This window comes from Poeciliopsis prolifica, unplaced genomic scaffold, assembly GCF_027474105.1.
Source record: "Poeciliopsis prolifica strain line A6 unplaced genomic scaffold, Auburn_PproV2 SCAFFOLD033, whole genome shotgun sequence".
Taxonomy (NCBI): domain Eukaryota; kingdom Metazoa; phylum Chordata; class Actinopteri; order Cyprinodontiformes; family Poeciliidae; genus Poeciliopsis; species Poeciliopsis prolifica.
In genome coordinates this window covers 5,914,179-5,941,134 of record NW_026562408.1, presented here as the reverse complement: position 1 = coordinate 5,941,134, position 26,956 = coordinate 5,914,179, and the positions used below count along the sequence as shown (strand labels likewise).

The 26,956-nt window shown below is 35.7% G+C and overlaps 1 protein-coding gene across 1 annotated transcript; it reads left to right on the top strand.

Moving 5' to 3' along the window:
• Positions 1 to 416: 416 nt before the first annotated feature.
• LOC129373604 (short transient receptor potential channel 4-like) lies at positions 417 to 25,607 on the top strand. Its single transcript, XM_055051624.1, has 15 exons — positions 417 to 1,018; positions 4,548 to 4,777; positions 6,085 to 6,303; positions 11,169 to 11,309; positions 11,581 to 11,757; positions 12,556 to 12,756; positions 19,159 to 19,504; positions 20,006 to 20,145; positions 20,239 to 20,439; positions 20,530 to 20,651; positions 21,017 to 21,212; positions 21,326 to 21,520; positions 22,076 to 22,117; positions 22,442 to 22,531; positions 23,556 to 25,607. Exons 2-15 carry the CDS (start codon positions 4,619 to 4,621, stop codon positions 24,180 to 24,182), a joined length of 2,856 nt encoding a protein of 951 aa, XP_054907599.1. The 5' UTR covers positions 417 to 1,018; positions 4,548 to 4,618; the 3' UTR covers positions 24,183 to 25,607.
• The last annotated feature ends 1,349 nt before the right edge of the window (positions 25,608 to 26,956 follow it).

Here is a 26,956-nt window from a genome sequence, read left to right as displayed (position 1 = left end):
GTTTTTGTTGACCTTTTGTTAAATTTTCTGATAAACTGAACTTTGTGTTTTCATGAAAATTAAAAGAAATAAAGAGATATAATTATACATGGTATCTGTTTATTTTTTAAAATTGTAATCCTGAAAGATGTGTACCTTTTGAGTATAATAGAATTCATTTATGTCTAATATCGTGCTATCCATGAGCGAGCTACAGGTATACTTCCTGAAAAATTTGTTTGGTTTAGTTTTGTCAATAATCTAATCTGTCGTTTTCAAGTAATTTCAAGCACGCAGCTGATTATAAAGCTTGAATTATATGTCAAACGTCACTGTATGCGAATAAAGGGGAGATCGGACTTGCTCGTTTGAGTGATTTTTCTCTCTCTCTCTCTTGCAGTGCCACACTGTTCAATGCGTCTCCAAGTGCGCACGACCCGTCTGCAGTAGCGCTCACTCTGCAGACCGCCTGCCAGGCATCTGGAAACTCTGCGTTCATTTCTGGAACCACCGCTTTCCATTCACTCACCCCCAACAGGTGGATTAAGTCGAATCGGACATGCACAGTGGTGGAAATTAATCCCAGGGGGTAAAGTGGAGGTGTTGCAGAACGAGGTCTGTTCTACCCTGGAAATCCGTGAACTCGTAGCTTTTTTTATTCCTACTTTCTTTCCTATCTTTTTTCCTTTTTTACTGGGATTTTTTTCCTCTTCTTGTTGTTTTGCGCGGTGAGATGAATGCGGTGTTTTGACGCGCATTAAGACCGAATGGAAATTAAAACGCAAGGGATCAGGATGCATTCAGAAGTGCGACGAAGTGACAAAAAAACTACATTGGAGGATGCAGACTGAAGCAGATAAACAGAATAAAGACAAACTGGCTTCTGAGGGCACTAACATATCATCAAGGAGGTGCTTCTCATAAATCCATCGCACATCTGCTCTGAATTTGAGAAGTTGAGATAGACATTTTTATGCTGCTCTCCAAAGGAAGAACCTTGATCTTCGTAGACGATGTCCCAATGTTCAACAGCCCAAAGGTTTGTTGTTCAGTTTGTAAATACAAAAATAACTAACGGCAGGTTTCAGCTTTCAATTGACCTGAACAGGACAGAAAAACATCAACAACAATAAATAAATAAATAAACCTGGCATCCAGTTAAAAATAGAGTATATAATTTTTTTGAACATTTTTGAATCGTGTCACACTTGTCACATACACACCAGTTGTTGGAAAATTACAATTTAATAATAGTTTTAATCTCACTGTAAGTTTCAAAGTGGCTCGGTTAAATATATTGGAAATGCTCTCAGCTTTTGCTGCCTGAGCTCTGCAACTTTTACATCATGTTATGATGCCACTGAATGCAGCCATACACTTACAGCTGTTTGAGTGAGTACTGTGGGAATTTTGCAATCTGCCAATGCATAGACATGCATTTCAAACTGTAATAAATTGCCCATTATATGGTGCAAGGTTTAGAGGGCTGAGAAAACTAGCTAAAAATGTTAGCTGAACAATGTCTGTTTATTACACAATGTATATTAAGAAAAAACTATTTTTCTAAATTTTACTGGACTTTATAAGCATGGAAATCAGCACAGCTTAAAAACATTGTCCATAGATGTCTGGCATTTCTAGAGTTAAGTGTATTTTGTTATTTAAAGTGACTGTTTTTTGTGTTTATTTCTGTGTATTTCTGAGAAACAAGTATTGGAACTTTTAAGACAAGTGACAGTTCAGTGAATTAAATAGATCAGTCAAAAGCTGATATTATTTTCGCAACAGACAGACAGACAGACAGACAGACAGACAGACATAGTGAGTTTGTGCCATCCCTGTGGTCAAACTTCCCTGAACAGTGAGCCATATTCCTATATCAAAAATTACCACTGGAAGATTGATTTAAAATAAGTATAGATAAATAAAAATATATATTATATTTTTCAGCAGAATTTACACTTCTTATTTATGTCCATCCATTCTTTGCTAACACAGCTAACATTCCGGGCGAGAGGGGGGTTACACCCTGGACAGGTTGCCAGTAAGGGTAACACAGAGACTGACAGGACAAACAACCACACACATTTTTGGACTGTGGGAGGAGTACCCAGAGAGAACCCATGCATGCAAACTGCGTGCAGAAAGACCACGCTGGGAATCAAACTCAGAACCTTCTTGCTGTAAGGCAACAGTGCTACAAATTGCACCACTGTGCAGCCCTACTCTTATTGTAAGCAGTGATGTACTTTGTGTTTTAGTCCTCTCGCTTGTCCAACACACCTGAATCAAATGATGGTTCACTAGAAGACCTCTGCACAATGTGGACATGCTGAGGATGCTGTTGGACCATTTAAACCAGCTGGGTTGGTGCAGAGACACATCTAAAACTGGCAGGACACCAGCTCTTGAGGACTGGAGCTGGACACTCATGACATAGTTATTTTTCATCTGTTTATGTTTCTTGATAATCAGAAATCATCTCAAGCTCAAAAATGGAATTCAATATAAACTCGACTTCGTTGGTGACGTCGGCTGAGACACTAAACTTTTCTTTTTACTATATTCCCTCTAAGCTAGGAGTGTAACCATCATCTTAGAACTGGTTGAGTTGACACAATTACCCTGAAACATCTACAGGGTAAGTCAGTAGACCCCTAAGTGACAAAGAGCAACACTGAACATAAAATGTTCAGTAAGACACCATAAACAAATTACTACTTAGCACACAAAATGGAAAAGAATTGACAATAAGAAATATGCCAAAGGCTATAATTAAATTAAATGGCTTGAAAATTAATAATATAGTCATAAATTACACGTGGCCTGCGCTATCCAAAATACATACACACAAAATTTTGACGTATGAATGAGAGTAACTCTGGAATTCTGTAAAAAAAAAAAAAAATAGAAAAAAAAAATCTTCCCAATATGCCTGCCTGGTTTCTTTCTGGAACAAATCTCGTTTCTTAGGAACCTATAATCTCCCCTTAACCCTGCAACACTGTCCCTGCTGCAAGCCTTTGATCTAATGTCTCCTCTCCCTCTCCTCTTTCTATTTTGGCAGTAAAGATTTATTTTAAATATGCCTAAAGCAATAGTGAATACATCTGGAATAACAACAACACAACACAGCCGGCCCAAGGCAAAGCAAACTAAGCAGCTGTTCAAGGCCCAACACATTCAGCCCTCTCCCACTGGGAAAATCCCTGGTTGTCCCATGTAGCAGTCCGCCTGGACACTGATGAATTAATTTGCTCATCACTCCATCACTCCAATGTAGATGTATACTATCTACATTTTTATTCCAAACTTCCATTTAGTTATTTATTTACAAAGAAGCACTTCACGTTTGTTTGTCAGCTCAGTAGGCAAACAAACAAATGCTAATTAAGGTGAAGGTGACAACTTCTGTCAGCTGAGAATCTTGCTAGAGCCCTGCAGGGATCTTGTATTATCCTCACCTTTCTTTTACTGTGAATATCATTAAGTCTCAAGGTCAAAACTTGTCACTTATAGTTTTCCGTCATTTTTTAGAGAAAAGTCCCAGCTTCAAAACTAAATTAATAAACCAAATGCTCACCTTATCAGTATTACTAAAATACCTCAGTTCATAGGTAACTTGGTACATTTTGAGATCACAACTCAGAGCCGAGGAAAATAGACTCTGAAACAAAAGCCCATGAGTATTTTTTTAAAAAATCATATTATTTTCTGATATAAACCCAATAATCACATAGCAGACATTCAACTACTCCAGTTAAAGCGCAATTTTTAGGACCTAAAGCTTTAGTCAAAATGTGCATATATTTACACATATGCTATGCTAATTATAAGCTGTTATTCTTTCTCCTTTCATGGACGAATTTGCTGCTCATTAATGTAATTATAATGAGTCGTCCTGAGACCATGAGGAAATAAGAAAGAGTGGCTTATTAGGCATTGGTGAACTTGTACTTAACTAAAAGTATTATGAAACTAATACATCTTGACTAACATTCCTCCTTTTTTAATTCTTTTTATACACCTTGACTGACTCATGTGCCTGTTTTTATGTGGGTTGCTTAGATACAAGACTTCAGAAAAAATAAACTTTTTTTTTGAGTTGAGATTCTCAAACTGCCAGCAACACCACATAATTTAATGTAATTTACTTGTAATCCTTTATGACCCACAATGCTTAAGATGATACTGTGTTTAGTTTATGACCATTTTAGTTATTAATAGTGTTTCCTTGTGTTCTTTTAATTTGCTTTTAAACTGATGCTTAAAACTGAATTGGTATTTTAAACACGTATTATAAAATTTCTAAGTCTGGTTAAAAAAATCTAAATCATTCAATATTGAAATATGTTATGAGGAAATTCATTTATCAGTTGTTATTTTGTCCACATGGTCCATAAAGAGCATTACTTTTTAATGATTCGTTCGTAAATTATGCTCCAGCTCAATCATTCAGCATAACCTTTGATGTATTCACCTTTTCTTCCTCCTTCACGATATACGAGTTAAACTGAGCACTAACAGCTTCGTTCTCTTCCTAACACTTTTTTCTCTGTTTCTTGCAGTGTGAAGTCCCTCTGCCTGGCAGCAGCTGTAGCAGTGTTAGTAGGGTGCCAGTAAGCTGAATCCTTGGGAGATGTCACAGCTGTATTACCGGAGGACTGACAGCTCTTCTTACCGGGACCGCATCCCGTTACGAATTGTGCGGGCTGAGTCGGAGCTGTCGCCTTTAGAAAAAGCCTACCTCGGAGCTGTGGAGAAGGGAGACTACGCCAGTGTCAAACAAGCCCTGGAGGTTTGTAGAAGTGATTATTCACTTATAAATAGAGAAAAAAAAGGATATCTCCATATGGCAGTCGTGAACAGTTGGAGCCATTTGATTTAAAATTACATTTATTTAAAAGCAACATTTATTAATAGGAAATACATAAATGCAACAAATAAAACAAAAATAAATATTTAAAAAATATTTAATTGGGAACATATTTTGTCAAAGTTTTATTTATATATTTATTTGAAGATTTATTCTTTTGAGTAATTATTTATATACTTATTTATTTTATAAATGTATTTTAGTTTATGAATTTTTTGTAAAGTCCCTTTATATATTTCAGGGACTTTTATTTCTCAATTGTTTTTATTCCAGGCACTTTTTTATTTAGTGTTTATTTATTCAAATGACAAAGTAAGTTTTCCATCAAAAATATTTTTATGCATATTTTTTATTTTATGGGGATATTTATTCATTTGATGGAGAGTATTTAGTAATAACAGTATTTAGATATTTATTTATCTATTTAATTTTGAATTAACAGTTCGCCATAAAATGGATTGTTATTGGAGTTATTTGTAAAACATTAAAATGAAATCATTTACCACCATCATAAAAGCTGCTATTTTTCCATTTGGTTAACCACTTTAGCACCTGTTAGACCTGTTGGAGAAGAGAGACACTACATTTCTTTTTCTTTCATATTTTTTATGATTTAATGTACTCCAGTTTGTAGTAAAATTGATTATAAGTGATCCACGTAACAGTCTAGTGCAGGGCTGCCCAAGTCCAGTCCTCAATTGCTACCCTCCTCCAAGTTTTAGATAAATCCCTTCTCCAGCACACCTGGATCAAATTAACTTCTCGTTAGCACGTCTCTGCAGAGCTGAATGAATCCTGTTCAGGGAATTCAGCTGTCTGGTTTTAGTTTGCAGGACCAAAGATGCATCAAAAAGTGCAAAACTCAAAACTCTCAAAAATTGGACAAGAACTAGAGGTTTAAAAAATGAACAAATTTAAGCTTTAATAAATTCGCTCATAACTGCTGATTGCACTCTATAGCCGACGTTGACATTTTTACAGTTACACTGATTGTCTCTGCTTTCAGTGTCCCTTCATCTCCTTTGAATAAGTGAACAAGATTTTTTTCTTGTCCTGTTACCTACAATTTTTTTTTTAAAAAGACGATTCAATTTCCAGTTCTTTTCTGTTTAGTTAATTGCAACGTTTTTCCTTGAGAGGTTAAAAAGGGAAACACATTTAGTGCTTGAGAGCAGCCCATTTTACACTAACAAAATTTTCATCTCATGACTCCATATTTTTCTATTCAGGAGGCAGAGATCTACTTTAAGATCAACATCAACTGCATTGATCCCCTTGGCCGCACAGCTCTGCTCATTGCCATTGAAAATGAGAATTTGGAAATCATTGAGCTTTTGCTGAGCTTCAGCGTCTATGTTGGTGATGCCCTGCTTCACGCTATCCGCAAGGAAGTGGTGGGAGCCGTGGAGCTGCTGCTGAATCATAAGAAGTCAAGTGGAGGCATGCAGGTAAGGAGAACAAGTGGAAAATGGGATAGTTTCCATGCTTTCCAAGCCTTCTATAGCCTGAGCAGAGACTTTGCAGAAGACATTCAACACAGTTCTATGAATCAAAGGCTGTTATTTAGCAGCACATAGTACATTTATTTGGATTCAACAAGTGGCAGAACTGATCAAAAACAGAAACTTAGCCTTTTACGCAGGGGATTTGATGCTGCATTAGTGCTTGTAGCTTAAAATATTTGATCATTAGATGACAGATGATGGAAAAAGCCCTACTTTTTCAAGTAAACAAGATTAATTGTGTTCTTGCTTGATCACCTGATAGCCTCTTCAGTAGTTAGCATTGCAGTATTTCTGTCTGCTATCTTTCATATATTATCAAAGGTGATACCAATTACCATCAAAACTAGAAAAACATAACTCAGAATTACTTCTGCTTGGACATATGACATTGAAATCTCTTAAAGCTTTGTTTAATAAGAAGTTCTATAATTATATTGTAATTATAAAAAACTTAATTTAGAATTAGTGGCATTTTAATATATTTCACTGGGGAAAATTTATTTAACCCAAGAGTAATTTGAGTTATGAGCTCCGTCATGGAGAGAATTAATTTTGTAAGTCAAGGCCCATATAGGGACCTTGACTCTATAGGATATATATATAGATATATCTATATATATATATATCTATCGATATATATATATATATATATATATATATATATATATATATATATATATATATATATATATATATATATATATATATATATCGATAGATAGATATATATAGATATATAGATAGATAGATATATAGATATATATAGATATATCTATATATATATATATATATATATATAGATATATCTATATATATATATATATATAAGACTGATATATATATATCAGTCTTTTTCTTACAGTTATAGCTCACAATAGTTAAATCAATTTCCATGACAAACATAAAAAAGGTGAAATCCATATATTTAATTTACTATTTAGTTTATATGACAGCAAAGGTTTTTTTTTGTAATATTTTTAAAAATACTTTCATGCTTGTCAAACCAATGGACAAACATATTTTGACTGTTTTATTTTTTATACTTTTAATATTTACTAATTTTATGGGTCTAAAATATGCTAATATTCACCCTTTAAGGAGTTCCATAATTACCATGTGAGTAGAGATAAGCATCTGTTAGAGGCTCACTTGAACCTATTGTTTCAGAATCACAAGGCACTTTGGGGTTGTTTTTCACTTCTTTTTGACAGCTTTCTTTAATTCAAACACCATTATGTCAGAAAGGAGCAAAATGTAAGGTGAGCATAGTCATGCTTTCCTGATTTACAGCCTTCAGCTTTGTTTTCCACAATGCAGTGCAAAACCTGAACTGCTCAGTGTCCCATTTTCTTTCAGCATTATCTAAATGTTTGTGATGTTGTGGGATGACATGTGAAAACCAGCAGGGAGGCTGGAAATAGAGCTCAGTGAAAACTAAAAGTGGCACAGAGACTGAGCTCTTGCAGATGCTATTGTTGCATGTTTTATCAATTTGCTGATGGTAGCTGCTTCATTTAAATGAGACCAACAGATATGCATAACACAGAGGAGTGGGTTCTGGCTTCATCTCCTTTCACCACAATTATCATAACTTCACATCTTGCAGTTTGCGTGCCTCCTGGTCCGTGCTTGGGCACATGCCAGGGCTGTTTGATGTTCATGATTTGAAGTCCGTCCTCCTCCCACGTGGAAAACAGAGTCTATGCTGTGGCTTATTAGATCATCCTCCTCTGCGAAATGCAAAGACTCTCAAAAATGGCCCTGTGCCACCTGACAAAGTGAAGACTATTGGGGTAAACCATACCAGTAATTAATGTCTCCATGATAAAGTGACTTCTTAACATTTTTTTTTAATGGTCTTAAATATTTTTCTTTGGATGTTGCTCAGGGTTTTCTGTTTTGTATTGGACCACTGTCTGTGTTCCATGCCTTATCTTTTCACTTTACCTGTCTCGCTCTCAGTATAATCTCTGGATGAAGAAGATCATTTAGTCAGCCATTCAATGCATGCTTTATTGAGTTTATATTTATGTCACAAAAAATAAAGGAAGCAACCAACCTGTCCTGGAAAGAGGTGCCAAGCAAGAGAAGGATTCAGGAGTGATTGCATTGAGTTGTCTGGGTTGGCAAATATATCCTTGCAAAAAAGGTACCTGCAGGTAAAAATTTGAGAAAGTATATCGGAGAATGAAATTGAACATAGTGAAGAAAAATTATAGTAAAAGATAAAAGTAATGTCTGACCGCATAAGTCAGACTAACTTTGCAGCATGGTTGATTTCTTTTCATTTCTAAATTGTATTTACAGCAGAACTAGAATTCAAGATGGGCTACATTGAGAATCCCAAATAATTAAGTCAATAAATGAAAAAAATGGATTCATGCAAAAAAATAAAAAAACCTTAAAAGCTTACATTGTAAATCAAGAGCAAAGGGCTCAAGTACTCATTTTACTCCCCTTTCTCTTTCTCTGGACATGTATGAGTTTTACTGAAGATCATAAAATACAAGCATCTATATTTTAGTGTGACAGACAAATATATTTAATATTTTATGTATATGAAGCAGGGAGAGCGGCAGGATCAATGTGGTTCTTTGTTAGACTCTGATATGACAGTAAAGAGAGCTTTATTAAAACCATGTCGGGAAAAGAAACGACCATTCTGGATGGATGTGCTTACTCATTACGCCTCTTACTGAGGAGATGAGAGCAGAAATGTCATGTACAGAGTGGGTGGGGTCTTGGATGGTGTCTACCTGGTCCTTGTTTCTTCTGTTGTAAACGTCTGTGATGGATAAGCCAATTTTACCTCCTGCTGTAATTCACGTTGCTATAGCAGTGTTCAGCTATTCCACCACACAGTGGTGCTAGAGGTCAGACAGCTTCCCCTAACAAACCTCCAGAAGGAGATGATGGTTCCTGTGATCACCCATTTCCCCTACAGGTGGCTCAGGAAACATAGCCACTAATGAGGCTTTTTAATGATGCGCTGTCATTTTACCAAAGGTTGTTGGTGAGGCGCTTCCATAGGTATTTAACACAGCTAAATCACCTGCGAAGTTTCAGGACGATTCTCTCATGAGAAACTTTATTAAGCAGTTTGTCAATGTCTATATTAAAGTTGCTTTCCATGAACAAACTTCACAATTTTTAAATTGGGTAAAAAAATTTTGAGAAGTATTAACTCAGAAGTTAGTTTGCAAAAGTCTTCACAACAAAAACTCCAATGGGATTTTTCTCTTCAGAAGTGAGTGAAAAAATCCATCAGGAAGAGGCAGAAAAAACAGGAAACGAGCTCAAATGCTTCCTTAATTAGATCCTTTGCCCCTAGAAACAGTGGAGCACAGCTCTCCCCTGCTGTTCTGTAGCCTTATGATGCACTGCAATGGCTTTCTGTAACTTTAAGAAATTAAATAGGAAGGTTAAATATGTATTATTTCTGCATCAATGGGTCATGTACAGTTTTAGGAATTGTGTACATTTTCAGCAAAGATAATAAAGCAAAACAGAAAAAAAGAAAAAACTTGAGTGTTGTGTTATGTACTTAATAGACCTAGTTCCATAGTTAACTAGAAAACCAACAATTAAACTGACTAATTTTGATTAACCCTCATATTATTTATTCAATAAAAAATTAGTAAATATATTACAAAGGTATCTACTAACTTTGTCTGGCAGTGGTACTTAGAGTGCAGCATTTTAATGCAGGAAAAATCGGTTGAAGTTTATTTGGCGTGCAATAAGCTTTTTTATGAATGCTGTAACTTTTTTAGCTTTGTAGTTATCAGACAAATTAAATCTTGAACAAGTTCAAAAGCCAGGACCCTCAATGAAATGTGGGCGCATTAGTGCATTTCATAGGCAATTTGTGCATCTGCAAAAATGCTATTAATGCTGAATAATATTCGCAGGTTAGAACCACTGAACAGTGACATTTACAGCGATCCTGCATGATAACATCAGACCATTTTCTGCATATATTAAAGCAGCGGGTCTTTATAATAAATAAACCGGTGCAGTCTGGATCAGTCAAAATCTGGTGCTTTGAAGTCCAAAAATACTTCAAGGGAGCCCCCAATCTGTTGAACAGCTGAAATCTTTTTACTAAACAAGAAGGGGTAAAACCTTTTCCCATTTTAAACTAGCACAGCTGGATTTCTAGTTATTAATCTCATGCGGAACAACAGAAGTTGTGAGATACAACATTCCCCTGCCACAACTTTATTTTTTAAGAAAATGTTCCTTAGATCTGGTTCTAAATCAAATGATGCTTTCTTGAAGGTGGAAAATTTACTTTTTACAGTTTTTGTCAGAACATTGTAAAATTGTAAATAAATTAAATTACTCAGAAAACCACACACAATTTATCATTAAAGGCAACCTAACACAAAAAAAAATCTTGTCAAATGATTATTCCATTGAGTAAAAAAATGTCTTGTCAAATGATGTTATGCTAAAAAGCATAGTACAAACATTTATTAAATGTTTAAGGCTGTTGTTGAATTAAAAAGAAGTACCTAAAAGATCTCAAAAACCAAGGTAAAGAAATTCAAGAAAATATTAATTCATACACATATGCCAGCCTCGAAAGAGTAACAAAGCTATTATCCACAAATGAAGGAAACATTCCTGCAAGTTGCCGTCCCACTAAAAATAATCAGAGTACACTGACGACCTTTCCAGGAGGTCACAAAACAACTCAAATCAGGTTAACCGGCTTCACAGTCAATGGCTTCATGTGCTGCTTGACAAGTTCATGTTGACGTGTGTGAGACTGAGGGATTTTTTTTTCTCCTCTCTCCTGAAAGGTTCCCCCTATCTTATTGGACAAGCAGTTTTCTGACTTCACCCCTGACATCACTCCCATCATTCTTGCTGCACACACCAATAACTATGAAATTATCAAGCTTCTGGTGCAGAAAGGTGTGTCTATGCCACAGCCACATGAGGTAAGTGAAATAAGTATCTTTGAATCATGTTGGAAATTGTATATTTGATCGTTTATATGAACCAAATGTATTCTTAAGGTGGAATTTCTTGCAAAATGTTCAGATGAATTAAAAGGTCAGCAGCATGCTGCAATGTTTAAATATTATAGACATTACAGTACTTAGCAGATTTAATAAATTCAGTGCTTGCTTTGCGACATAGGAACATGATCCATGACTAAACACAGGGAAGCCTCATTAAAATGTGTCCACGATTTGTTTGATCTTGCAGGTGCGCTGCAACTGTGTGGAGTGTGTGTCTAGTTCAGACGTGGACAGCCTGCGGCACTCTCGGTCTCGCCTCAACATCTACAAAGCACTGTCGAGTCCCTCTCTAATTGCGCTCTCCAGCGAAGATCCCTTTCTCACTGCATTCAGGCTCAGCTGGGAGCTGCAGGAGCTCAGCAAGGTGAGCAGAGGAGAGAGACAGCTGTTTGCTGAGCTGAGACACAGGGTACTAAAATTAGACTATAAAGACTTGAAATATTGGCAGCATGCTCATTAATTAACCATGTGTCCTTTCCGAAAAAGCAATTGCCTGTGAATTTTATTTTTGAAAGGCACTGGGAAAAATGTAGTGTTACTGAAGCAAAAGCGTATGAAATGAAATACATACCACACTTTTCAATTTTGGATTTCTTACCAAAAAAAAGAAAAAATGTTTAAAAGCCATACTGTGTTGGTTTATCACATGAAGTCCCAATATAATTCTGTGATGCTATATAACAGGACTTGTGAAAATGTGAAAAAAGGGGTTCATCATCTTGTTAGAGCTGACAGATTTAAGTAAATTAAGAGGCACATCATAATAAGAACAAGTCAAATGTTTTAAAGTGGTGAGGATAAGCAGGTGTATTAGAAAAATTGTAGTGACAGAAGCAGGATTAATTAATGCATTTAAAAATGTACATTTATTAACAAAGAATATGAAAAGAAAATTTTCTGGAACAAAAGCTCATCTGTAATTTTAAAGAATGGATTTTATTTTACAAGACTTACCAGTGCTTAAAGAGTACATTTAAATCTAAAATATAACTAATTATATTGTGGCTAGAGGAAACCAATTTTCCATTCCAAATCACACAGCATTAAAGTTTAATTTGCAATCAGACCTTTCGAGTTCACAAAATTCCTTTCAAATTAGATTTTATATTAACCTATATTTGCTTTTATTTTGGGTTATATTGATATTTTGAATTTTTTTCAGGTGGAGAATGAGTTCAAATCTGAGTATGAGGAGCTGTCTCAGCAGTGTAAACAGTTTGCTAAAGACCTCCTGGACCAAACAAGGAGCTCCAGAGAGCTGGAAATGATCCTGAACTACAGAGACAATGCCAACTTACTGGAAGAGGAAGGCAATAATGACCTTGCAAGACTCAAACTAGCAATCAAGTACCATCAAAAAGAGGTATGCTGACACATAAAACTGTCAATAGTAAGAACGGAGATTTTTCTTTTTGGTTGACCTGGGTGATTTATTTTATAGTACTGATCAAAACAAGCTTCAGGGAACGGAACAAAGAGACAACAGAAGTGATTGCTTGTCTAGGACAGATGCTGATTTTGGCATCGTTGTAATATGTACAATTTATAGGAATAAATTAGGACATTCACACATTTAATTGCATTTGAAATGGCTAAAATTACACATGGCTATAAAAAAATCAAGTGGAACATCTTTAATCATCATTTTGGAGTTGTTTCCCCCCCGCCCCCATAGCAGGGAACAAGTGGAAAGCATTCAACATAACTAAAAACAGCTGCTTAGGTATGCCTTCCAAGCAAGTTGAGCCAATGAGCAGACTGCAAGATTGGTTGGGCAGTAGGGTAGAAGCCATCTTTGGCAAAATAAAACAAACAAAAAAAAAAAAAAACAGCATTGCAGAAAAAGTATCTCATTTGTTGGGCCTCATCAGTTCATCATCATAGACTCAATCATAGATTCTACTAAGCAACATGAGAACATAGACCTTCTGTAAAACATTAAAGCCGACGCTTTATGTTAACAATGATCCAACATATATCCTACATCCAGCAAAGTCAGTGTGAGAATTAAATGCAAACTTCTGGGTAAATTTAAAAACCAGATCTTGATCTCATTATACTGTACATTAAAGAAACAAACATCAAACATCTCACATTTAAAATAGAAGCACAAAGTGTCCTCAGACTGACGTCAGAGTCTGCTTGATGACAAGAAGTGTCTCATTTCAGATAAAGAAGTTAAATCACTAATTAAGGTGTGTAGTTCCCCATCTTTTTCTTTATCTGATGGTTTTTATTGTTTTTTTTCTTTAGTTAACTTTGTAAAAAATTTTACTTTGTAAAAATCCAATTCAATCACTATCTTTTCCAGGGATATAAAGTTGACCAAACATTGAAATACAAAGATTAATTTTAAGAACATAATGATTTAAAGAGCTGAAGAGTTCATGTACTTTTTTACCTGACTGTATGTCAAACCACAACTGTCTTTCATCTTCAATTTAACAGTAAGAAAAGGCTAAAACTATACAAATTCTGAAAGTGGAAAAACATTTAAACTTATTTCACAGTAAATGATTGAGAGGTCCCTTAAAAAAAACTGTACTTAACAACCAAGTGGAGGGCAAATGTTTCTTATTCTCTAAATTTGTACTTTACATGTTACTTACATTGAAAGTGAAAGATTTTTTGCATGGTATCTTACTATTAATAAATGAGTTCTGGTTGTTCATAGGGAGGATGGATGTGGGAACAGAATTCTTGATGCACTTACAAAGTCAGGGGAAGGCTGTAGGCAATAAAATGTGCTAAATGAATATTCCAGTGCAGAAAAGTTCAGCTGAATATAAAGGTGAAGCCAAAAATGATGAAGAAGCAAGAACATTACTCCCAGGGGCAATTTGAATTTCACTTTGCTTTGCTTTTTTTTCCTGGGAGCTGTGTCTGGCAGACAGACCAGACGCACTTTTCGGAAGAGTCTTAATTCACAACATGTGTGTGCACATTCACAAGAAGCACACACTCACTTGAAGATGAGTGCATTTACTGACAAAAAGAAATTTATTGGCACACGTGCAGGTGGTCGTGATGGAAGACAATGCCCTGTCATCCTAATGGATCTCTTGACAAATATCTATGCTCCAGGCAATAAAGCTCTTCTGAAAATTGCAAGGATACTTTTTTCCCTGTGACCTTGCACAAATGTGTCAGGTGTGTATTAATGACATTAAATATGTGCCAGTTTGCTCTTCTATAGCATTAACTTCAAATGTGAGCAACTTTACTTATTAATAAAACACATTCTGGACCAAATAGTCTCAATTCTGATTTTTGACAGTGACATATATTTTATCACAATAGGAGTTTTTAAATATGTTGATTTAAAACAGGCTAACTTCAATAAGATCAGATATATTGTTCTTGTTGGCACTGTGTACACTTAGAGCATGTTGTGAAATTGCTATTTTTGCACCAGAATTACTGTCTCACTGTGGCTTACTTTTGAGTTTACAGCACATTTCAGTACAATTCTGGTTTATGTGCAAACAAAAAGCTTTTCTTCTCTTTCACATTAAAATTAACTTTTTTTCCTTTGTATTCTCTTTGCTGAAGACGGCAGTTTGTGGAGCATGAAAGGTTTTGATCTCAGACTTGCGGCCCAGATTAGAAATACTGAATGAACTAAAAAATGGCCTAACGGCAACATTTTGTGCAGCTGTTTCCGGAGAACAATGTAATCTGTGTGCAAAACCTCCTCTAACCCCCAACACTCATTGACACACAATGGAGAAAGGTCCTCCTACAGATTTTTTTTGTTCCTTCAACACCTCACATACCCAGCAAATAGGGGGTTTGGCCCTCTGACACATCAAGGACGGACACTTAGTCGGGCTAAAATTGACTCATTTATTCTCACAAAGAGCATTTTCCCTCCCTTTTTGATCTTTTGTCTTATCTTTCACCAATTTTCCAGATAAATATAGAAACACTTACAATTGGCATGACACAGCCTGAATGGGAGATATTTATTTTATATTGCAGATGCTTTATAAGTGTGGCAGTGATCATGACTGGCAATCCTCAAAATGGACATCAGTGCCAATTAACCCTTGCTCAGGGGGCACTGAGGACATAGAATGGAGTTGTTTTGTATTTTTCATCACATTTCTGTTTATTTTTTTGTCTATTTCACTGCTGGTTTGATCCTGGGGTTTAGAAAGGCATTTTATAATTATCTGAAGACAAATCTCCACAGGAGTAACTAAGCTCACACAACACTCTGTGCTTTTTTTCAGCAGGAGGTCAAATCAAATAAATATTATTGCATCCATTCTCCAACATGCTTAAGGGTTTTTCTGTGGACTGGTTATAGTTACATTAGCAAAGAAGGCTGGTGAGCATTAAAAAATCCAAGTAGGAATTAAATTAGATTTCTGTATAATGCCTAAAATAACTTGAGGCACTGAGAAAAATGCTATCAATTTTATATGCTGTAGTTTAATGTTGCCCTCTTGTGATTTTTTATAAAAACTGCAATTCAGTGTTTCAGTGTTTTAAAAGCTCCTTTAAACAATTATGAAACCATTAAAGCTCGGTTTGTGTTAGTGTTTTGATGCAGAATAATTCCTCATAACATCAGTGATCCCAGTAAAATACAAGTGAAATTACATTTTTAAATATCAATTATTTCATGATTGATATTGATCTCAATAGTTCTGATAAATTAACTGAACATTTTAAAAACCAGAATATTTTTTTGACCAAGATTGTGAGCACAAAGGGATTTGCATTTTAAATTCAAAAGTGCATTTCCAGTGTATGGACATAAACTATAAATATTAAACTATATGGGTAAATAGAATGATTATAAATGAACAATCTGTTTATGCATATACACAGACCATATTTACTGAATGTACTACAAATCAAATACATTCTATTATCAACAAATATACATTATACCTATACCTTATTACCCTTGAAAACATTTGAACACCCTCGGGCTAAGATTTGGTTTCAGTAATACGTGTAGATTTTCTGCTCTTCAAAATGTTACTTTATTTAATGTTATAAAATTGTAACATTTCGATCTACATTTTTAAGACATTTTTTACTGTTTACCTTGTAAAAGACTGTGAAATCAAGACAAGTTATGTCCAAAAGTTTGGGCTACTGAGAAATGTTCATGCAGTGTGAAGAAACACACATAATTTACTTATGAAAACACAGATGAACACACATCACAATTTTCACTGAGTGTTGAAAAGACCTTATTATGAAATTAGACCGAACTAATAATCCTTTATGCCACAGAATGTGCACTTAGTATTTATAAAATTTAATCTTAGAAATGTGTAATTTAGCCTGAAAAGTTTTACAAAACAAATCTTGTTGAGTCACAGTGAGTAAAAGCCTTAATAGAGAGAAAATGAGAAAGAAACGTTAAAATTCACACTAATTTCAACTTTGGAGAGGGAGGACTCTGTGAATCCCCACCTATGAATTTATTCTGAAGTGACTTTTTGGGTTCAAACTAGTAAATTCTAAAATGTTTTCAGATGAATGTAATTCAAGGACATTTTTGTGTTGTCTTGATCAATTAAAGTAGCTTTATTATGTATTTTCCATCCACATAGGGCTATTTCATACTCAAAATAGTAAATGTACATAATAATCCCCCTTAAGAGGTGATATTCATAAAAGCATGAAGAAACTGAAGCATGTACATTATTATTTTAACAAAAGTATATTTAATAATGATGACAACTTATTTACATTAAATTATGCCTGTTGGTTTCCAAAATGAATACACCCGGCTTCATCTACATCTCTATGGTAGCTCTTTGGAAATAAAATATTATTTTCACTGTTTGTCTTTAAAAGTGAAGTAAGAAGGTTTAGAAAGACCATGTCTGGAGAACTGCAGGTAAATTTGTCCTCACTAAGTTGAAAGCATCTGCACTTACACAGCAAAAGCTATCTTTTGTGAGCACTTACAGACAGACAACAGTCGAGAAGTGCTTTGTGAAGAGGCGGTTTTCCAACTGGACTGGAGTTGTGCGAAACAGCCACCTCAGGCAAATATGGCACTTTACTGCAGCAAGCTTTTCTAAGTCACTGTGACAGGCAAAAGAAAGGTTGCTGTCACATTGATGTTTGCCTTGTTTAGACTTTCACTGGAGACAGAAGATTTTTAGAGCTGAAATGAAAAAGCAGTTCTCTCTATTCAAAATGTCCTCCCTTCATGGTGTGATTACTCTTTACTGAATCATTTCTGGTTGATATATTTTAATCAAATCATTGATTATATCAATCTTCATAAAATTGGACAATTTTCCTGTCTATTTACAATCTGAAACACACTTGTTAGAAAATATGAGAATTTATAATTGGCATGACACAGCCAATTATGAAATGCTTACTGTAGCCTGCAACATGCTCTGGAATTACATTTAAGTCCAAGTCAACTCTGACATCTACTTTTTCCTGACTAGAACTTGGACTAGGACTCTAGACTCAATTCAGATTTGAGCTCTCATAAACAGTCCTTCTTATGTAAGTGGAGCTAAAAGTGAACAGTCAAAATTATTTGAGTAAATGGTTGTTGTCCACTCTAAATTGTTGAAGCGTATGCAAAAACCTGATTGCTATGATTATGTTATGTGGGGCACTTATGGCTGCTCTTTAATGTTTCATGACACAGTGCCTGACGGTAAAGAGTTGATAGCTAATACATGCCTTCTCTCTCTCTCTCTCTCTCTCTCTCTCTTTTTTTTACTTTCACTGAGCAAGCATTTGCAGTCAAACTTAAACAGAATTTAGGATTGTGTTACATTTATTAACCAATCAGGGGTGATTCATAAAAACCATGTTCATAATGGCCACACATCAAATGTCAAACTGAGTTCTGTATTAAATTACTTCACTTTGTTTAGGAACAAAATACTTTATAGCAACCATCTTTTTTGCAAGAAATTTAATTGGTTTAGTCTCAAACACCATTTCTCCATTTCCATGTCATGATTTGCCCCAGAGGAACATTAGCCTCATGCCCCAACTCAGATAAGGGGGTCTGTGGTTCATATGGAAACAAAGCTGCAGAATTAATAAATTGTAAACTACTAGGGTTTGTCAACACTTTGATATAATATTTTACAATATTGTATGCATCCATATAAATGCTTGCATATGTGTGTTTTAGCCCATGCAGGACCTTTAGAAATGACTGTCTACCTTTTGGGTTTGATTCACAATAAGATTTAAATCCATATCAAGGCGACATTTAATTTCTGATCTTTTACTTTGTAGTCATGTGTTGAAAGCACTGTTACACAACAAGCAAGGAAACAAAAGAAAATGAGATAATTTTAGCCTTTGAAAAAATAAATAAATATTATATGTTTCTGTGGATGAGTACATTTACTTCTGTGAGCCGAGAAACAGACAGAAAGGAGAGATTATGGCTTCATTTATCTGAATAGTGCAACATTTTAAAATTTGAATGTGGATGACCAGCATTTGAAAGGCCACTGTTTTCACTTCACTCACACTTCCCACTCCTTCATTTGTTGCTCAAGTTTTCTACAGTTGCTAATTTTGGCACACGAATACTAGTTCGTTATATTATGGAAAATCAGAAAAACAACTTACGAGAGAAAGCTGTAATGAGAGGATGCTGTCTCATTACAGGCTTACATGCTGCATTCTTACATTGGCATAATGTATGAAAAAAATCCTCTGAAACACCTTTCATGTCTGTAAATGAGAAAAAAGAGTCTTCCATTTAACTCTTACAACCCTCCCATCTTTTCTCATTTTTTTTTAGTTTGTGGCTCAGCCAAACTGCCAGCAGCTCCTGGCCTCGAGATGGTATGATGAATTTCCCGGGTGGAGGCGGCGCCACTGGGCAGGAAAATTCATCACCTGTGTCTTTATTGGCCTCCTCTACCCTGTTTTTGCCCTTTGTTACCTCGTCGTACCCAAGAGTCGCTATGGCCTCTTCATCCGCAAGCCCTTCATCAAGTTTATCTGCCACACTGCATCATACCTGACCTTTCTGTTCCTGCTGCTGCTTGCCTCCCAGCATATTGTCACCACAGAACAAGACAGGCAGGACCGACAGGGCCCTCCACCGACCACAGTAGAGTGGATGATACTACCATGGGTGCTGGGTGAGTATCGTATAGAATGATCACCTTGTGCAAAAGCACTGTGACACTGAAACAACCAACGCCCTTTGAACTCATTTTTATGATTTCACAAAAACAAATTTCAGTGACTTTGATTATGGAAGCAGCTATCACTCTAATTATGTTTCCAAGTATTCTGGGTCCTTATTTTTGGCCTATTCTTCCTCACAAAAAAGCTCAGCAACTGACAGAGTTGCTGAGCTCTGTCATGTTTCTGTTCTGGCCACAGATTCCCAATGCTGTTTTCAGGGTGAAAACACTACTAAGGGCCAGTTATCCCCTTAAAAAAAAGCATTTTACATATTGGCTATAAAGTTACATTTTAAACTTTGGACTTTGACATGTTGGTGGAGATAGATGGCCCATTTGAATTGGGTGTGTTGTAGTAGAGATATGTCTAAAACTGGCACCAATAAATCTTCATTTCTTGACATGCCTCAGTTTGTCAGTCAGACATTTTATCCATTTTATGTATTTTCCTAGGATTTATTTGGGCAGAGATCAAGCAAATGTGGGATGGTGGTTTCCAGGACTATGTCCATGACTGGTGGAACCTGATGGACTTTGTCATGAACTCTCTTTACCTGGCCACTATATCCCTCAAGATTGTAGCCTACGCCAAGGTAATGATGGTCTATGAATGGCAGTAGAACTGATAGTGTGTGTTATCTTTTGTGCTTCAGTTCATTTTCCATCCTTTCTTCTTGCCTATTTAGTACAGTGGTACTAAACCCAGGAACCAGTGGGAAATGTGGCATCCCACTTTAGTAGCTGAGGCAGTGTTTGCCATTGCAAACATATTCAGTTCCCTGCGCCTCATCTCTCTCTTCACCGCTAATTCGCACCTGGGCCCTCTGCAGATCTCACTCGGCCGAATGCTACTGGATATTCTGAAGTTCCTTTTCATTTACTGTCTGGTAAACTCAACAAATGCTTCCAGATACACAGGAGGTCTGCAGTGCATGTGCACAGTGGGTCAGGACATTTGACATTTGCTCTTTCTTCAGGTTCTCCTGGCCTTTGCTAATGGGCTTAACCAGCTGTACTTTTACTATGAGACAAAAGCTTCAGAAGAGAAAGGAAAATGCAAAGGGATCCGCTGTGTAGAGCAGAACAATGCTTTCTCCACGTGAGTTACTGCATGTGTGATGCTGTGAAAAAACAGTGTCATAGAAAATGACTTTTTCTTGTGTAAACTGTCACTGAGATGAAAATATGTGAAAGGCTTTCTGTTGCTAAGAAAAAATACTCCTTTTCAAGTTCTTAAATTATTAATTAAAATGACAATGTATACCACATGTTACAGCATGTTACAGCCCCAAAGTAGATGTATACCAACAAAAAGTTATTTAACTGAGCATCTTCATGTTAGTGATCAAAGTCCTGGCAGTTTTGGGTTTTTCAAAACTGATGATCATAGATTCTTTCCAAGTATTCTTCTTGAATGACAAGCTATTTTGCAAAGAAAATTGAGCATTTCCAAATCTCTTACAGGTTGTTTGAGACCCTACAATCCCTTTTCTGGTCTATCTTTGGACTAATCAGCCTCTATGTAACCAATGTGGATCCAGACCACCAGTTTACTGAATTTGTTGGTGCCACCATGTTTGGGACGTACAACATCATTTCCCTGGTGGTGCTCCTCAACATGCTGATAGCCATGATGAATAACTCTTACCAGCACATTGCTGTGAGTACATGACATAATACATGTAGAAGAAAAACATCACAATACTCACCCCAGTAAATGTTTTTTAGTAAATGTTTTTTTTTTGTTTTAAATATACTTAAATCTGGTTGTAGGACCATGCAGACATTGAGTGGAAGTTCGCAAGAACAAAGTTGTGGATGAGTTACTTTGAGGAGGGCGCCACGGTTCCAGCCCCTTTCAACATTATTCCAAGCCCCAAAACATTCTGGTACCTCATGTGTTGGATCAAGAGACAAGTGTGTAAGAGGACTCAGTCCAAGAGAACCAAAAGCTTTGGAACTCTTGGAGTAAGTTGGTATGGCGGACATGATGGCTTCCTTTCACTATCAAATAACCCACACTTCTCAAGACATATTTATGTAAAGAAGATTGTTGTTATAAATTCTTTGTGAAGAAAACACAGTTTAGGTCTTTGAATCAGGAGACATTGAAGTATACTGATTACTTAATATATGGAGGTTATTAGTCTTTTACATAGTAAACAAGGATTTGTCTACACACCTTTGTTACATACCCAATCCCAACATCTCACCACCCCGTACTTCTTCTGCAAGATTAATGTGAACAACAAAGAACATCTACAAATCAACAAAAAACAAAAAACAAGATGTTTAAGAGAAAGCAGTAAGATGCCTTTCACTTCTTGCATTGCATATCCTCTTTTGCAGGTAAAATTAGGTTTAATGTTATAATATTTTGTTGCATCGCCATTTTAATGCAGTCACAGTGAGACGTCTCACTGTAAGTTAAAGAAGTACTCATTTAAAACTGTAATGTTATAAGGACTATCCAGATTAGATTTATTTATTTTTATTTACTGAATGTTTCTGATCTCCATGTAGAGACGGGCTGCAGAAAACGTGAGGATAAACCATCAATATCAGGTAAAAATAATATCTCTTAGATCAAGTTGAATACTTTGACTTGCAGAGTTGTTTGTGTGCATTCAGGAAGCTTATTCTGCTCCTTGACGTCCTTTCTGCACATCCGATTTCAATCTGAGCTCACGCTGTCACATTCAGCAGGACTAGCAATTACAGCCAGCAGGTTATTTATCGTCATTCACTGCCAAGGATTTCCCATTTGCCCACATCCGCAGGGGGTCATGACAGCATCTGCATAGAAAATGTTGCTATGAATAGATTTTACTTTCCGTGTATAACTTTTCTTTTCTTGCATTTTGATGAAGCATTGTCCTCTTGTTTTAGGAGGTATTGAGGAACCTGGTGAAACGTTATGTGGCTGCTATGATCAGAGATGCAAAGACAGAGGAGGGCTTGACTGAAGACAATTTCAAGGTACGATCAGGTCCCACTCCTTATAAATAACCATAAGCAGTTATTTTCAGTATTTCTATCTATAGCAGATCAAATGTTTTCCATCCCTGGGAGAGTCAAATCTATTTAGATAAATTGCTTGTCAGACTGAGAGTGGTAATTTATGGCATATTTTAAAGACAATTGTTTACCTGACACACAGCAGTTCTATTTTTGTTCTCTCTGACAAATCTAATGTTGCTCTGTCACATTATTTGTGTTTGTTATGACCTAATTAGTAAGAAATACACAGCAAGTAATCTCCTGGTCTATCTGCAAGAGATAGCCACATATTAACTAACATATATGCACAAATATTTACAGGAATATCCATTCTAAGTGCTTAGACTGGACAAAATAAGCTATTTTTATGAAGGTTGGACAGATTTCTCTAAAATGCTTTTTCTTGTATTGTTTAAAGCTATTTTTTTAAAGTCATGATTGCCAATAGCTGCCTTACCTATTGTGGAAAGATATTGCTGTGAGATTGTTGGAGAAGTAAATACATCATTGGTGGAAAGAAAATGAACAAGCTATTGAGACATTCACAGTATCAATCTGCCTCATCAGCAATTGCAATATAAGGAGGATAATCATAAAAAGTCACTAGTCCTGGTAAGCAGGACACCATCTCCAATACTAGATACAGTATTGGAGATACTATATCATCTCCAATACTGCATTGCATGTCCAAGAGGATGTTTGCTTTTAAGAAGAAGACCAACAAATAAATATCTTCTATAGGTGGCATGTAAGTAGGTGGTATGTCATATAATTTGTTTTTTTTTTTTTTCAATGTCTGGCTTATTTTTATGAACAAAAAAATGATCATTGGTATCTAGATATTTAGATCATTGGTATCAAGGTGATGTCAGGGGGTTCTTTGAAACTCTTTTTAAGTATTTTTAAAGTAATATTTCCCAAGACAGTTTTCTATAACCACTGTAACAAATAATTAAAGATAAGCATTAGTTATTTCAGAGTGACTTTTTCTTTGCTCTCTCAGGAGTTGAAACAAGATATTTCCAGCTTCCGTTATGAGGTGATGGGCATGATGAAGACGGGAAAGCCTGCTCTACAGGGCACGAAGGCCAGTGTCAGTTCAGTGGAATCCAGTCTTGCTTATCCAAATTCCTCACTCAAAATTTCCCCTGGTCTTCCGGCCAGCCAGGCAAAGAGCAAGCTCAACCGATTCAAGATCACTGCATCCATCCTCAAGCAAACCAGCTCTCTTGCTTCACCCAGGCCTCCTGATGCATCCAACGGTCTTCCTAATGGACTCGTGTCGTCAGACGAGGGTTGCAGTAAACCTTCGAGCCAGTGGAGAAACTGCTCCAAAGATATTAGTGACTTGAGTTTGTTTCAGAAACACCACTGGAATGGTAAAGAAGTCCCATCAGGCTCAGGCGAGGCTCTGAGAGAGATGTACTCTCTGTCAGAGGAGGCAGGAGAGTCAGGGGGTTCAGACACTGAAGAGGAGAGCAAGGAGGATACAGCTAAGGCTGAAGAAGAACTGCTGGTGAATAAATTGGACAAAGACTTTCCAGAGAACAAAGAAGAGCTAAACATTAACAAGAGCCTTGAATGTGAAGATAAGCAACCTGAAGAAGAGAAAAAAAATCTAGCTTCATAAGGAAGGAACCATGATATATGAAGATGCATGAAGTGCCCTGCAAAAACATTCATGTACTTTAAATTATTTCATGTTGCAGTCACAAATCGACACCCACCAACTGTGAAGTGATGAGCATTTGTATTTAGGTTCTTCTTTATCTACTACCATTAAAAAAATGAGTGGAAATAGCTGTCTTCAGATGTCAGCATACTACAAAGTATTGTGATATTCAGAGAACTAGCTGAGAGGAGCTGAAAAGATCCACTGACAAGGTGGGAGAATAATTTGACAGGATTTGTCATGCAATTTACAAATCTGGCCTTTAAGAAAAAGCAACCGGAATAAAGCTATTTTTTTAGAGGAAGTAATAAAAACTTGTATTTAAGGTTTTGTAACATGTCATGCAGGGCACCCAGTATCATGTGTAAGTATTAGGCGAGATTAAATCAAAACTGAACATGCATTAATGGATGCACATAGTTCTTGTACATCTCTGATCCACAATCGCTAAGATGATCGTGATATACCATATCAACAGCTAAAAAAGTAATAGATGTTTGTGGTTACAACATAAAATGTAAATAAATATCAAGGAGTATGAATATTTTTGCAAGACACTTATAACTACAGGCCACATTGTTCTGAAGACAAAAGGACTGACAATCAGGACAGGTTTCGGGACAGGAATGTTTACCATGACTTTTACACAGTGCGTTCTCCAGCTGTTATTAAACTAATGATTAGTTTGATTGCTGGGGATTTGGAACAACTTTTAGACTAAGTGATTTAGATCAGCAGAGGAAATGCAGCAAAGGTGACCGAGGATTAACGAGCCCGATATAATCGTTTCATCTTATCTCTTCCTCAAAGATGATCGAAAAACAATTATTCCGCAAAACACACTATTCCCTTTTAATCCTCCTTTATTTTTCTTATCCTTATCAGAAATGTGTATTTTGTTCAAACTATCCTGTTATCCCTGTCCTTAAACAATCTCTCTACCTCTTTTCCTTTTATCTCTACACCACTTTACCTCCCTGCATCCTTATCTCACTAGAGCAATAGATGTGCTATTTTCAACCTGACTTTCTGCCTTACACTGTCTGTTTCTGCACTTTACACAATTTAAAATGACATTCCGTCTTTCACACGTGTCAAGCTCTCATCGTGTACAGATTCTGTCAGTGTTTTTCTATGCAAAAACCTTGGATTGTTATTCATGTCATTCTGACAGGAAATATTCTCTTATGTAGAACATAAAAAAATGTGAACACAGCCTATGAGTTATTTCAGACTACACACTTTCCATGTCTCATCTCTTTAGCAGAGAAGTAACTTGTTGTTTTTGATAGGATATCTTTCTAAGATGTGCTGTTAGTTAAAATGAATGGAAACATTTAAAAGAAAGCAGAATAAATTCAAAATAAAATGATCATATAAATATTCTGATTTTGTGACTTCAGTTTTTATGTACATGTGCAGTTTTTCTGTCTGAGAAATCTAACTTTTGTTTTCATTTAAATTATCTTAATTATAGAATTCCTGCAATTTAAATCATCTTACACTGCATACATGTGGCTATGTTTTAATGGCAGTTTGTGGAAATTTGGCATTTTATCTTTAGGATCAATGAAGACAGAAATGACTATGAGCAAAGTAAATTGGATTTAGTGCTGCTATGTTTTTTTTTCTTTTGCGTGACAAAAAAGCCAGCAGAAATCCCAGGATTCAGTCACCTTTAAGGTAGATAATAAACTACTTTAAGTGTGTGGAATTTTGCAAATTTTTGCTATAAGCTTTTTATTTTTATTTTTTTCTGTTGCTTTCTTTAATAAATTGTTACTTTATTTACTGTACACAAATTAATACACTATATAAGGTATTTTAAAGGTTATTAAACTGATTTTTATGATTAAACTAAAGTCAATTAATACACATTGAATACAAATATAATGAATATGGGTAACTAAACACAACACAAAACAAGAAACAATACAGTACTGTTAAGTTTGTTGATAAAATAATCATAAGATAAAATAAGTTTGTTAATAAAGAAGGTAATCAGAACTTTAAATACATATATTTACTTAAATACAAAAGCTGGTTTACCTAAATAAATTACACATCCCCCCTCTCCAACAGGAACAGTTGGTTCAGTCCATTTAGCCCCTTCACCTATTTAAGTACGCTAAGCCCCAGACTCCATTTTATTTTTTGTCTTGCAACGTCTATTCTGCTTATGGCAAGAAAGAAGGTAAAGTTGATCATAAACCAAAGACGATAAGATGTATGTGTCAAGTATATGCACTTACAAGTAGAACAAGAGCCTCAAACCAACCAACAAACATTTAATTGCAAACGTTGTATTTGTGTTTAGATGAACGGATAAATGGATGTGCATGAGAGAGTTATCGATGTTTTTAGTGCAGTTTGGCAATCACGGAATTATAGACTTTCTTCAATAATTATATGCAATCTGATAAAAATTGAGTTTTTGCATATATATAGAAAAAAGAAAAGGTCATCTTTACCAGTACAATATATTTTTATTTGAAATATAAAGTGTGTCCCATTTTCGAAGGCACTTTTTAGTGTCTCAGAGGGGGCTGTGTTGACAGGTCTCGCCCACTAGGGGGAGATATACAATACAAGATGTGGGGGCTGTCAGCTTCCCATCATAGCAGTTTCACAACCAGCTGAATCAAATTGGGACTGAAGTAAAACAAACAAAAAAAATGAATTATTCATTTCTATAAAGGAAACAAAAACATTGAATTCTCATGAGCAGACTG